The 15,769-nt window shown below is 37.2% G+C and overlaps 1 protein-coding gene across 3 annotated transcripts in view; it reads left to right on the top strand.

Annotated features, from left to right (window-relative positions):
• Positions 1-3,279: 3,279 nt before the first annotated feature.
• Positions 3,280-15,769, top strand: part of AIG1 (androgen induced 1) — a 717,445-nt gene continuing 704,955 nt past the window's right edge. For all 3 annotated transcript variants that reach the window (XR_008402035.1, XR_008402036.1, XM_053710640.1), the window contains exon 1: positions 3,280-3,661. Coding sequence is in view for 1 of the 3 variants with exons in the window: in XM_053710640.1 (XP_053566615.1) it covers positions 3,521-3,661 (141 nt within the window). In the remaining 2 variants the exon portion in view is untranslated. The remainder of the gene's footprint in view (positions 3,662-15,769) is intronic.

A 15,769-nucleotide genomic window follows, 5' to 3' on the forward strand; every position in this document is an offset into this window, starting at 1 on the left:
TTGGTTGTCTCCTTTTCTTTTGCAGGTTTAAAAAATAAATTAGCTGCTGGTGTTTTAGGGCCTTGAGAAGATTTGTTATGTTTTCTCGCCGCCATGGTTGCTGTTCAGAGTTCGTCTCTGATGAAAAATAATAGTAGTTTTAATTTGGGGCTGTTGATCTGTACTGTTCTGCCCTCTCTGCTGTGTGCTATGATCTCACTCCTTGTTAGGTAGGGTGGTACTGTATTTTTATCTTTCACCTGCTTGGTGGCTTAGTTCCGTTTATTGAATATTACATTAGTCTGATGTCATCTGTGACAAAAATATCTCTGCATTCCACTATCTTTCTGTTTTTATTTCAGCCGCTTTTGATGTGAATTACATGCGCAGATCTCGGTCTGGTTTCATGACAGGATAGTAGTAGGCTAATGGGCGCCAATTGTGATGAGGCGTGGTTCTGCTGTGCATGTATTAAAATAGTGGCATATATAGAGATACGCTTCAATGTCTTAAATATGTTGCTTTAATAGTATTGTAGTTTTCATATCTCTTTAGTGCATATTTACTTCACTGGTATTATCAGTTAAGAGAGTTTGAGTCCCATGTAGATATACTGTGTGTCTCAAGTTTCTGATTGATTATTTTCCTGCAGCACTTGTCAGTATCTGTTATTTCCTTTTATTTTAAAAAAGAAGGTTTTTGAGAGGACAGAGTAGGCCATAGTAGCTAAATTTTTCAGTCCATGTTTTGTGTGTCACCTTCAAGAGATTGCTTGTCCCTTTGTATTAATAATTGTAGCTTTTAAACGGTGCTACACTTTCTATTTGTAATATCCCGGTAGCGGGACCACCAGTCGTCTTGCTAGTCAGGCTGGAAGCAGAGGCCTATCACCTCCTCGGTCGCTACTTAGTTCGACTGGGTAACTGTCAGTTCGGCGCTACTCTGCCTACATATATGTGCGGTCGGGGTCCGGCTCTCATTATCTTACCGCCATTATGTTAGCTTCGGTAGTCAGACCATAGCCTCTGTTGTTAGCTTCTGCCTGCAAGGCCATATGGCTAAGATGGCGGGCGGCTCCACTTGCTCCGTCTTGTATCTGTGACTTGTCCGGTCCTGTTTCGCTCAAATCAGTCTCACTGTTGCTGCGGTTCAGGCTACAGCACTTCCCCTGTCATCTTTCAGCCTGTGTTGGGTAACGATTAGCCCATATATAAGGTATAGTACAGCAGTGTTTAGCGGAGCTCACAGATTACACCGCCATTCACCTTGAGCTCCAGGCTCCGCCCCCCAGTTTTTATTTATTTAAAGGGACACTGTACCCAAAAAAAAAAAATTTTCTTTTTTTTTTCTTTCATGATTCAGATATAGCATGCAATTGTAAGCATCTTTCTAATTTACTCCTATTGTCAAATGTTCTTTATTCCCTTAGTATCTTTATTTGAAAAGCAAGAATTTAAGTTTAGATGCCGGCCCATTTTTGGTGAACAACCTGGGTTGTCCTTGTTGATTGGACAGCACCAATAAACATGTGCTGTCCATGGTTCTGAACCACAAATTGGCTGGCTCCTTAGCTTAGATGTCTTCTTTTTCAAATAAAGAAAGCAAGAAAACAAAGAAAAGTTGATAATAGTAGTAAATTAGAAAGTTGCTTAAAATTGCTTGCTCTATCTGAATCACAAAAGAAAAAAATTGGGTTCAGTGTCCCTTTAAAGATAGTTATATTGTAATTTTAAGTTAGGGGATGTTAGGTTTAGGGATTAATAGTTTAATTTAGTGTTTTGCGATGTGGGGGGGGGGCGGTAGTCTAGGGGTTAATAGGTTTAGTTTAGCAGTTACGATGTGGGGGGCTGGAGGTTTAAGGGTCAATACTTTATGATAGTGTTGGCAATGTGGGGTGCCGGCGGTTTAGGGGTTAATAGGCTTATTTAGGTGTCAGCGATGTTGGGGAGTGGAGGATTAGGGGTTAATAACTTATATTAGTGTCTGCAATGTCGGGGAGCGGCGGTTTAGGGGTTAATATATTTAAATAGTGCGGGCGATGTGGGTGGGTGGCAGATTAGGGGTTAATAAATTTATTTAATAGTCTCAATGTGGGTGGCAGATTAGGGGTTAATAGGTTTAATATAGTGTTTGTGATATGGGAGGGTGGCGGTTTAGGGTTAATAGGTAGTTTATGGGTGTTAGTGTACTTTGTAACACTTTAGTTATGAGTTTTGTGAAACATTTTTGTTACACAAAATCTATAACTACTGCTCTCAGACGGCGGTATGGATCGTGCCGGTATAGGCTGTAGTGCAAGCATTTTAGCCTGAACGCACAACCTGTAATACCGGCGCTATGAAAATCCCACACAAAAACTTAATTTTTTGATTGCGGAATGGAAGTTGTGTTACAGGCTAAAATGCTTGCGTTACAGCTATACCGACACAACTTGTAATATGTATTCCTGGCCATTACAGCGTAATGGCCAATTTTTCAGCATTAAAAGCCGTACCGCACCGTAACGCAAAACTCGTAATCTAGGTGTAGGTGTCTGATTTGCAGCCAAAAAGGAAAAATTATTATTTGTCACAGACAAATCCTAAAGAAAACTTCAGGTAACATTTGCATAGGGACCTACTTGTAAGCAGCTTTCTGCTCATCTTAAAATGCTCCAAACTTCAAATTACCCATCTAGAGTTATATGTGAAATACAGTGTTAGAAATATAGTGAAAATGTTACAACAGCTAAAAGTAAGTTTTGGAATTTATGGAACATGTCACATTATTTAACTCTTATTATAAAAGTCAAGAGGATGATGCCCATCAAAACCTTTTTTACATTGTGTAGCATATTTATCTATCTAGCCAAGCCAGAAAACTGCTGCAGGATATTCTAATTAAATACAACCAAACGAGGTTCACAATGTCACATAAATATATCAATCATTTTATATACAGTATATAAATGATCTATTTTAATTATTTAATTTTAAATAGATCTTCCTAGTTGAAGAATCAAATATAAATCCTCTTATAGAAAGGTAATTACTGCACTAACGGTAAAAGTAATATATAAACAAACTACCGTAAGGTTTGCCACTTTAGTGAAAGAACGAGAACATTGATGAATTATGACATCGCCTTTCAAGCTTTAGACACCCACTTTACTGCTGGAATTTTAAACACAACCATATCTAGATGCAGTCACTCAGCTGTCCTACAAAGTCACTAATTGTATAAGCCAATGCGAGCTTGTTACGTCAACATCAGCTGAGAACTTCGTGACGTCTGCAAACAGCTGTGACTGCAACGCCTCTGTCTAGGAACTCACACAGCAACTGCACCAATCATAAAAAAGCGGGACCAGGTTGGGTTCCATGGCAACCGTCGTGCCATCCTCCATGTGACGTAGTGATGCTCAATTTCAGCGGTGTCCCCAGCTTAGTGCAGTTGTCCCACAACCTGCTGTAAAATAAGGCAGCCAGTATAATAGCCAGTGTTCGGGTGGGGGAGGTGTGTGCGGCCCTGCGTGTGAGCTGCTCACCTCCCGCTCCCCACGATGGCGCTGATCCCTTGCCAGATTCTGCGGGCCGCCATCCTGCTCTCCTACCTGTCACTTCTGTGCCACTACAAGGCCCTAGAGATACCTGCGCACCACACCTATGGGGGAAGCTGGAAATTCCTCACATTCATTAACCTGGTGAGTCAGTAGCAGTCACCGGCTCCTCCAGCAAGCAGCCCATGTCTGCACAAATAATATAGAGTGACCCAAACCAAGAGTCTACAGAGCCAATGATGTGCTAGCATTGGGCTTCACAATAAAGATGTATATGGCAAGGGTAACACGAGCAATATAAGCAATAGCAATACAGAACTTAGAAGTCAGTCATTTGAAGCAAACTATACATTTTAGAAGTGTTTTTATTATTAGCTGAGAACCAGCAATGCATTGAAAGAGTCACAACCCACTGGCTCCCTGGATTTGTTAAATCCCTGATTTACTGTTTTTTTGTTTTGTTTACATTTCTCCTGTCACCCTTGCAAGAATACATAGTATTATACAAGTGGAGGTGATTATAACTTTTCTCTAGGCCCTATTTTAATAGAAAAGTTAAGTAATGATTTCATTTGGGATATTGATATTGTTTTAATGAAACCGGAAACAAAGCACGTTATCTACTATGAATATAAATACATCTTAGCAGTTGAAGGGACATGATAATCAAAACTGTCTCTGTTCCAGCTAAAAGAGAATATTTCAGAATATATTACAGAGATTTTTTTCTAATTTTGGAAAAATTAATATTCCTGTATTGAATAAACTAACATTTTCTGTGGGTATTGTCATTGTCAGCCAATGAGCAGTAGAGTCCCAGAACTCAGTTTTACAAAAATCATGTACTTCCTGTTAGTTTCACTTAAATGTAAAAAAAACTTTCACTTAACCTTTTTATGTAAAAAAACCAAAACAACATTTTTCAAATAGATGATAGAACATTTTTAAATATCGTGTCCCTTTAAGTACACTTAGTATATGTTTGCTTGAAATGAAATATTGTTATGCATTAATATTATAAATGTAGCCATGTATGCATGTTTTCCTATTACACTAAATATTTTTAAATGCAGTTCTGCTTTGTGCTTGTGCCATATTTTAACATCTCTCAAAAAATTATTGGGGACACGCATTTTATTGATGTTAAAGTGCCATAAAACATGTAGAGATCTGTGCATATCCTAAAAGGGATAATTAAGTAAAAAGTATTTGCATTAAAAATTGTTTTAAAATTGCTGGCAAGCATTTTAAAATAATTTCCAAAAATAAGCAAAATTACTTATGCTGCCTGGAGTAGTCTGATCCACCCCCTTATCAGTGTTTAGCATCAGAAACACAGGCATTGTAGTTAAACTGAGTTCACAGCTGCTTATTTGCATCTAGACATGCTCCAGCAGATAATGATTGTGCAGATCTGCATTCTACCAAAGCAAAGGTAGATATAGATACAGCCATAGAAGGAAATGTGTGGGGGGTGTTAGAACTGTACAATTTGGAAACTAAAAAGATAGGGTTAATGGCGAGTCACTGCAGTATACATTTGCAGGTAAAGTAATTAAAGTACATATTATTATATTGTGTCTCTATCCCAACTTGTGTTATGTCCCTTTAAGGAAACAGGCAATACACCCTTTGATTAGCTGAAAAATCTGGTTCTTTGTTATAAAAGAAGGCTGAATCAACAGGGAAGGACAAAAGCCTCCACAATGTAGTGTAATGAAGTTCATTTTATGCAAAAGGGAAAACAGCTTTAGAAAAATTAATAAGAACACGAAAAGTGCAGGCATAGATTTGATGAATTGACTCTTATACATCACATCCATGTCCTTTTTTTAATTAAAGCTATTCAAACTTTAATTTAGCAGGAAAGGCATAATAATCTGGAACACATTTTGAATGATCTGTTTATAAATTGAAGAATGAAAACCTGCTTTTATGATTCCTTTGCTATGAGATTATAATGGTATAGGTTGTGTTATCAACACATTTTGTAAGAGTTTAGTGCGTGGTGTAAGCAATAACAGCATTTGATCCCATTGAGATAATGAACATTTTTTATTTTCCTCTACCCATTGCTTCTTCACTAACTTGCTACACATTATGTGTATGTCAGTATAAATGTATGTTTGTTAAGTTGAAGTTAAAAAACTTGTTCACTGGTATTGTAAGAGGAAACAGATTTCAGTACTGAAACTCATGATATGAATGTGCAAAAAACTGAGCTTTGTTATTATGTATGTGTACTCTAAGGGGCTGCTTTATGAAAGTGCGAGCGGACATGATACAATGTAGTGTATCATGTCCGCCGCACATCGATAAATGTCGACAGCGTACATTGTCGGCATTTATCATTGCACAAGCAGTACTTGTGAACTGCTTATGCAATGCTGCCCCCTGCAGATTAGTGCCCAATCTGCCGCTAGCAGGGGGTGTCAATCAGCCCGATCGTATAGGATCGGGCAGATTGATGTCCGCAGCCTCAGAGCAGACGGACCAGTTATGGAGCTGCAATCTTTAGTCCGCTGCTTCATAACTGCTGTTTCCGGCGAGCCTGAAGGCTCGCGCAGAAACAGGGGCATCAAGCTCCATTCAGAGCTTGATAATTCGGCCCTTAAAAGTGAGATTGACTAATGAAGTAAATCAATTACCTGTTTATCTTTATATAAAAATTTGGCATGAGTAAGGGATAGGATCCCAAAAAGTCGCCTGTTTGTTTGTCTCCTATTAGTCTTTGAATAAATAAGGATTTGCTGTCACCTGCGTGCTTTTTTATCTTTAAATTACTCCATAAGGCATGTAAATAATGTGTAAGAAAATTAGATTAATTTAGCAAGAAAGTTATGGCTGTTGAAGAAAGAAACTCACTATTATACATGTATGTGTTCCTTTAGCTTTAAAGCCAAGTAATGCTGTATCTATTCAACTAGTCTGCAATACATGATATATATATATATATATATATATATATATATATATATATATATATATATATATATATATATATATATATATTAAAAGAAGCGTGTGTCTGTATTCAGAAAAAAGAAAAGTTTTGTTGACTTTTTTATTTCTACACAAATTTTTTTTTTTTTTTATCAAGTGCAGCCACAACATTTACTTTTTTTTTTACCAAACATTATTACAATTGAATACCTTGGTACAGTATGATTGCAATATTAGAGCTAAACACGTTCAGTACAGTGTGAACTTGTAGCGGTTAAAAAATATGTTAAAAAAGTCATCTTCAATTAAAAACATATTTTACATCGTGCAATGTTAAAAAAATGCACTATTGTAAAATGAAAAAGGCACGGATACAGTCTTCTATTGCATATTAGTATTCCGTACACAAAATTTTGTTCCTAAAAAGAAAAGAACACTTCAAAAGTTAAAAATGTTTTTTAAAATAATGACCTTACTTAAAATACATAATATACTATTTTACATTATAATAAATATAGATAACACACCATATACACGTGTACAATATACCCATAGTTCCCCACCTCATATAGGTTTATTTTTCATGTACACATTTCACTATTTTAATGTAACAAAAGGGGATTCAGTTTCGGTTCACACATGTAAATTGTTTTGTCATTCAATACTGTCTACACGCTAAAGGGATCATTTACATTTCACCTTTGCTGCAGATGGCTATACCCCTTTTAATATTACGCCAGTGGCAGACACCATCAACTACCACAGTGGAGTATAGTAAAAGCCACTTGGCAAGACTGCCTACTATCAGTGATTTAATCCCTTCTTAAAGGGACACTATACCCAAACATTTTCTTTCATGATTAAGGTAGAAAATATAATTTTAAACAACATTCCAATTTACTTCTATTACCTAATTTGCTTTATTCTTTAGATATACTTTAATGAAGAAATAGTGATGCACACGGTGAACCAATCACAGGAGGCATCTATGTGCAGCTACCAATCAGCAGCTACTAAGCATATCTAGATATGCTTTTCAGCAAAGAATATCAAGAGAATGAAGCAAAATAGATAATAGAAGTAAATTAGAAAGTTGTTTATAATTGTATGCTCTTTCTAAATCATGAAAGAAAAAAATTTGGGTTTCGTGTCCCTTTAACATATCACCTACAATCTTGATTGCAATGTTTATATATACATTTATAACATAGCTCTATTGTTAGTAAGAAGAACCAGCTTTTAGCCCAATATAGCTTAGTTACAACATGGTTGCACCCATTGCTACATAGAAACTAAAATATTATACTTATTTATTAAAATAAACAACTATTATTAGTTAAACAACTAATGTTAAAAAACTTACATGTTGTTCTCAGGCTAGTCTTTGCTTTGAATACATTATTATACCTAGCTTTTTTTTAGTGTTTAATAACCCCACATCTCAATACAGTTTATGTATTTACTAAGATAACTCTTTAGTCTCTCAGGGAGCTCATCCTTTAGCTAATTTCTAGTTCACAAGGCCCCTCCATTTATCATAGAGAGATATCTCTAATCCTGCAATTATCCCATAATCAAAGTACATCACATTGCCCAGTGATGAAAAAAACATTGGCTAAATTGTTAAATTGACAGTGATCTTGCAATTGTTTATATTCCAACATAAACAAGTAATAGTATTAGAAAATTGTATTCCAATACTAGTGGTACGATTTTATTTAACATTGCCAAGTAGAGATTATATTAATGAGGTTTCACACATAACACATATAGTTTTAAGAAATGTGATGACATATTTTAACAGAGCCTATAATGAAAGCATGTTCCCTGTGAAATGAAATGCAGGTTATAAATCTCATTTTGAGTGTAAGATTGCAAAATGATTATAGCAAAAAATAAAGAGAAGAATGCTTTAGCTAATATTACAAATAAAATCTTGCTTATAATTTCCAGTCTTTTCTTTTAAAGGGACAGTAAAGATAAACTACCCATATTCAGTTAGAGCATGTAATTTTAAACAACTTTCCAATTTACTTCTATTATCAAATTTACTTTGTTCTGTTGGCATCCTTTGTTGAAAAGCATACTTATGTGGGCTCAGGAGCAACAGTGGACTACAGGGAGATAGCTACTGAACGGTAGCTGCACATATATTCCTCCAGTTATTGTCTCACCTGTTTTGTAGATGATCCATTTATATAGCCAATCTTGGTGTGTTTTTGTAAAAATGTATAGTTTTGCTTATTTTTAAATAACATTGTGCTCATTTTCAGACTCCTAACCAAGCCCCAACGTTTTAGATGTATACTAATGTATACAGACTACAGACTGCTTCTGTTTGTATAATGGGTCTTTTCACATAGAGGGGAGGGGCGGGGCGGGGTTCTGCTATCAGCCCCTTTCAGTGGGTGTCCGAGGCTAATCTCATCAACTGAGCTAAATTGGGAGCTTCTAAGTAAGTTTTTAAAAGGTTTTATACTGGATTTTTATATCAGTATCTGTGCATATTATTCTTTATAGTAGTGTTTATTACATACAGTTAAATGAAAATTGGTGTATACTGCCCCTTTAACAATAGTAGCAGCATTTTAGGTACTAAAATATTAATTTTAATTTTCTCACTGTAAGAGCAATTCAATTGTGGAACTCAGTGTCTAAGGAGGTAGTGAATGCCTTAGAAACATTTTTAAAATGGCTTAAATACATTTCTGGGTAAAAACAGAATTCATGGATATGATTGTGTTAAATGGGTCGGCTTCTAATTGTATTAATGTAAGTTCAATTGGCAGCTTCTTTATTTTAAATTAGGAAGTATCTTTATAGGTTGAGCTCATTGGACTATGTTATTGGGGCTTTTGTGTGTACAGAGAGAGATGAGAAAAGGAGGTCTTTGTGTATAGAGATAAGAAGATATAAAGGTGAGCTCTTCCTGGAATCTCAGCCCATTTAAATGGGTTGTGGGTTCAATTAATGACAACAGCTATTTCATGTACAAAAATAAAACTAAATGGAAGTATCCTATATAATAAAAGGCCAAGTGTGTTTGTCCGAAGCTGTCATTCGCAGTAGAGACTGCGTGCGAGGACAAACACACCTGGCCTTCCAACTAACCTGGTGTGGTGGAGTGGGCGTGGCCGGGCGGGTGCGACGTGGGTGTTGCCGGGTGGGTGCAGTGTGGGCGTGACCCGACAGGTGCGACATGGGCATGGCCAGGCATGACACGGGCGTGGCCGGGCGGGGCCAGATGCCGGGCCGACTGCTAAGAGTCTAGAGACAGAGAGCACTAAAGAGGGGGGATAGAGAGAGCAGAAGAGGGGGGATAGAGAGAGGGAGAGAGAGACAGCAAAAGAGAGAGGGGGAGAGAGACAGCAAAAGAGAGAGGGGGAGAGTGACAGCAAAAGAGAGAGGGGGAGAGTGACAGCAAAAGAGAGGGGGAGAGAGACAGCAAAAGAGAGGGGGGAGAGAGACAGCAAAAGAGAGGGGGGAGAGAGACAGCAAAAGAGAGGGGGGAGAGAGACAGCAAAAGAGAGGGGGGATAGAGACAGCAAAAGAGAGGGTGAGAGAGCGCAGAAGAGAGGGGGAGAGAGCGCAGAAGAGAGGGGGAGAGAGCGCAGAAGAGAGGGGGAGAGAGAGCAGCAGAGAGGGGGAGAGAACGCAAAAGAGAGGGGGGAGAGAGCACAAAAGAGAGGGGGAAAGTGCGCAGAAGAGAGGGAGAGAGAGCGCAAAAGAGAGAGAGAGTGCAAAAGAGGGAGATAGACAGCAAAAGAGAAGGAGAGAGCAAACAAGAGGAGAGAAAGAGCAAACAAGAGGAGAGAGAGCAAATGAGAGGGAGAGAGAGCAAAAGAGAGGGAGACAGCAAAAGAGGGGGAGAGAGAGAGATCAAAAGAGAGAGAGAGAGAGAGAGACAGCAAAAGAGGGGGAAAGAGAGAGCAAAAGAGAGGGGAGAGAGAGCAAAAGAGAGTGGAGAAAGAGAGAGCAAAAGAGAGGGGAGAAAGAGAGAGCAAAAGAGAGGGGAGAAAGAGAGAGCAAAAGAGGGGGGGGGATAGAGAGAGAGCAAGGGGTGGGACCGCTGTACTGCACAAAATGGCCCGTGTAAACAGGCTTTAGGACTAGTCCCTTATATTTTATACCTTGTAGCTGGTATAATCATTGATTTGAAATACATTAGGGGAAACAATTTTACAGTACACTATTCCTTTAAACTTTAACTATATATTTTGTGGAAATATGTTGCACATCGATTTGTTACTTGAAGTATTTTTGCCTCTTTGTGACTAGTTTTGTGGGATGATATCATTATTTGCTTTGCTGTAATTGCATGACTAACAAGATTCAAATCAGTATATGTACTATATCTACAGAATGAAGTCTTAAAGGGACACTGAACCCATTTTTTTTCATAATTCAGATAGAGCTTGACATTTTTAGCAGCTTTCTAATTTACTACAATTATCAATTTTTCTTCGTTCTCTTGCTATCTTTATTTTAAAAGCAGGAATGTAAATCTTAGCAGCCAGCCCATTTTAGGTTCAGCACCATGGATAGCGCTTGCTTATTGGAGGCTTACATTAAACCACCAATAATCAAGCATAACCCAGGTTCTCAACCAAAAATGGGCCGGCTCCTATGCATCACATTCCTGCTTTTAAATAAAGATAGCAAGAGAATGAATCAAAATTGATAATAGGAGTAAATTAAAAAGTTGCTTAAAATTGCATGCTCTATCTGAATCATGAAAGAAAAAAATTGGGTTTAGTGTCCCTTTAACATTGATTCTTACTTACAACAATATTACTGTGAATAAATTATACTATTTACTTGTTTTTTTAGATGAATAGCTTATTAAAGAAGCAGCCAAAAGGGTTGAATGGCACCTATATAGCAGCAAAACTAGTCCACACTCTATATACTGACACTGGTGCAAACATAAGCACTTAATACCCCCACAACTTCGCCTCACCTTCGTCTCACTTTGGCATGAACCTTCACCGCCAAACTCCTCGACTGGCTCTTCTTTCTTGCAATTACTGGTCCTGGGGATAGAACCCTTGCTGGCCTCTGGCCTGGATAGCAACAAGCACACCCCGGTGCAAACAATATTGCTTACCTCCTGGTGCCTCTGGGCTACACGCACAGGTCCCCTCTTCGGTAAATTCGGGCGGCGGCAGATGACGTCATCATCCTGATGTGTCCTCTTGGGTCTTTCCCTACTCCGGGCTCTTTGTGATGACGGTAGCAGTGGGGGTATTGGATACTGAAGGAGAATCCTTAAGTGACATGCTCACTTGTAACCGAGTACATTAGTCCATTATTCACACAAAAAGAGAGGAGCACTCCCACACAGGATGATTGATAAAAGCTTGAAACTTTATTAACAAAAAGTTAAAATTTGTGACAGGATCCGGATCCACACTATGACAGCGGGAATGGAGAAAGGAGCTCACACCTCAACCCTGCTGCTGACGCATTTCGGCAAACACGGTCGTAATCGTAGCTGCAGTGTGTAGTCTAATTAGACCTTTTAAAACACCAAGTGAGTCTTGATTGGCTAAATCTCCACCCCCAACCATATGGGATTACCTCACCTGCTATTTAACAAATCCTTACAGGTGTATTGTTACAGGCTTAGCCTGCTGTGAAGTTTTATACAATGCAGAATATAACACAAAATATTTTACAAAATATGAACATATTTCTCAACTATACCCATATTTCCATTCACTAGATATCCAAACTATGCATAGTAACTATGTGGGAGTACAGTGAATATATATAGTTGGCAATTTAAATCAGTACAACTTTAGTGATATAAATAATAATAAATAGCACCTCTCCATGCCAATTTTTAGTGTCTATTTTTAAAAATATATATACCAATGCGAATATTTTACTTTATTAACTGGTCATTCTGAACCATTAGTTTTCACTACCATATTGCTAATGAGACAGGGCAAGCGATTTAACTCAATACCTATTACACAAGGGAAATAGTATACATGGTGAAAACAGAGATGTAAACAAAATGGTAAATAGGTTTAAATGTCCACTATTTCAATACTCATAACTATATGATAAAAAGGGTGCTTTCTGGTATACATAGGCCCATAACCTATACTGGGAATTATTCCCAGAAATTGATCACATCATAATCGGAATTGAATCTATTTGGAGTTCTGGTTCTAAGCCTATGAATCCAGAAAACCTCCCTCTTCCTCAGAAGCTTATCTCTGTCTCCTCCCCTTGCTGGGCATTTTACTACCTCAACGATAGTCCACTTTTGCTATGCGCCTCCTTAAAATGCTGAACCAATGGGGTAGTCAGTTTCCTTTGCTTTATACTGGAAACATTCTCACAAATTCTTTGTTTCATTTCCCTACTCGTGAGCCGTACATACTGTATCCCACATTGGTCGCAGCAGTGTTGAGGAGTAAGCTCCTTTCTCCATTTCCGCTGTCATAGTGTGGATCCCTGTCACAAATTTTAACTTTTTGTTAATAAAGTTTCAAGCTTTTATCTATCATCCTGTGTGGGAGTGCTCCTCTCTTTTTGTGTGAATAATGGACTAGCTTATTAAACAGACATGAAAGGCAAAATTAAACTTTCATGATTCAGACAGCACTCTTTCCATGAGTAAATACTGAGGTAGGCTTTAAAGCACTATGACAGCAGTTTTTGCAACAATGTTTTGAATTATGAAAGTTTAATTTTTACTTCCATGTCCCTTTAATATAGTGTCTGAAGCCAATATCCCAAGCATTTTGTACCACTTAAAGGCCCATAAGTTTGGGTAACTTTAATCCTACCATAAGTTGATTTACAAAGTCAGAGGATGTTAGTAGCTCCTTTCATGTGCATATAACTTCATATGCTACAGCTGAAGAATATGATTTCTGGTATTTGCTGGTCCCCAGACTTATTGAGTGACTTATTGAATTTTATCCCAAGTCCTTGAAAATAAACGGATTTTCTCCGAAACCACACAAACAAGAGATATGTTTGATTAGCATTTTAGTGAAAACTAAATGAATATTATTCTTGACCTGGAAATAAGCTTCACAAAACAGCCAATTAAACAGGGTGCTAGGCTTGTCCTATCAGCTGTTAAAGGGATAGGAAACATATCTGGTATTCCTGAACACAGAAGATCATAAAGAAGATTTTAGGAACATTTGTTCTATGACTGCACAAGCTGTGTGTAAATAATGGCAGTGAGAAACCCAACGTCTGAAAAAGTTCATGATTTTTTTTTATATGATAACATTAGACTTACATATTAGGGCCAGCTAGTAGTATGAAATCACAAAAATTGGTCTAAATCAATACCTTGAATTGTCATACCAAATTAAAGTTTCTCCATTACTAATATTATAACATAGTATACAGTCTGTGGATACAGACTTTAAAATGATAAAAAATAAATACATATTAGATAGCAATCTGTCCAGACATCCTTATGGAGAGTGGACATCAAACAGTGCAAGTCTGCTGTCCGCAGTTATTATTACACACACATTTTCTTGTGCAGCGCCGCCCCCTGCTCTTGCATGACCTGTCAGTTACCACCATGAACAAGTTTGGGGTGTTAACTTGCAGCAAGCTGCTTACTATTTAAAACTTATAATCTCCTAATGAAATTGGTCACCATGAAATACAACTGATTCTGTTAACAATGCTATTATCATGCAACATATCTTATTTAAGTGTTTCACAATAGTATAGCTGGTTTGTAATAAACACATAAAGTCCTGGAGCTGCAGTAAAACACTTGTCTCTTTATTAATCCGTTAAAAGCATACATGTAGACATCCAAAACAAAAGCATGCCCTTAGTGTCCTAAGCTTACGCGTTTCGGCTGGTGTGCCGTACTCATAGCTCTCTGACCACCTTCTCACTAATGGGCTATTTAAGAGGTGTAAAAACAATTGATTCGCTAAGGCTCATGCTCTGATTATTAACTGTTTAATTGCTGAGCAGTTAAACTAACATGCATGTACACTCCTTTCTCCTTGCTGAAAATGCTTAACATGTATCCACTATACAAAAATCACTAACATATTTGATAAATAACATTGTAACAATTTTAACAAAAAACCTTGAAGATGAATATAGTAACTGTCATATAACCATTTGCATGTATAGCTAGTTTGTCTCTGACGGCATCAGAACAAGACTCCCAATAGAGTCTATGGAAGCACACTCAGATGAGCGCAATGCTTCCCAGCAATGAGAACACAAGCGCGTCTTTGCATTGCTGTTAATTGCTTTCTTGAAAGCGATATTTAGTGCTCCAATGTAATCTGGCCCATAATGTGGTATATAACATTGTTGTGATGTGTGGTAGCCTGGTTTACCAAGGACCAGATTTAAAGGTGTGAGTCCTGCATTTTTAGCAGGCAGAAGCTTAAAGGGACACAAAACTCAAACATTTTCTTTCATGATTCAAGTAGAGAATACAATTTTAAACAACATTCAAATTTATTTCTATTACCTAATTTGCTTCATTCTGTAGATATCCTTTGTTGAAGAAATAGCAATGCACATGGATGAGCCAATCACACCAGGCATCTATGAGCAGCAACCAATGAGAAGCTACTGAGCCTATCTAGATATGCTTTTCAGCAAAGTATATTAAGAGAATGAAGCAAATTAGATAATAAAAGTAAATTAGAAAGTTGTTTAAAATTGCATGCGCTTTCTAAATCATGAAAGAAAAAATTTGGGTTTCATGTCCCTTTAACTGTCTGTTGATGGAGATTGGATTTGGACAGTTCAGGGTGCACTTTAGGTAATCCATGTAGGAATTAGTATTCTGTATCAATTTGGGGTGATAACGTTTATTTAAGTGAAACAGGACATAAATAAATGAGGAACAGTTGTATTAAATTCATAATGTACTGTAAATTGCAGGGTAATTGTGAGGCACACTACAGTACTTGTACTACAGTACAAGATGCTATAACTTAATTTGATATTTATCATAGCGGTTCTTTTTCTCCAGTGTGATATCAATGTTTTCTATTTATCACTGAGCATCCTAATTTAATGTAAAATTTTAAAAAGTACAATTCTATTACTATTAATAATTACTATAACAAATTACTATAAAATACAACTTTAAAAAAAATGACAAGCCAAGTGAAAACTAACATTTCATATTGCTCCTTGTTAAAGCGTTTTTTTTTTAATGTATTATGTAGTTTGCATAGATATTGAAATTTTATTAAGTAAACAGTGTTGTTGACACATGTACACAGGAAAAGGAGGATGTTTGAGAAAGTTGCTAGGCAACCTACATGATATGTTAACTGA

This window comes from Bombina bombina, chromosome 4, assembly GCF_027579735.1.
Source record: "Bombina bombina isolate aBomBom1 chromosome 4, aBomBom1.pri, whole genome shotgun sequence".
NCBI classification, from domain to species: domain Eukaryota; kingdom Metazoa; phylum Chordata; class Amphibia; order Anura; family Bombinatoridae; genus Bombina; species Bombina bombina.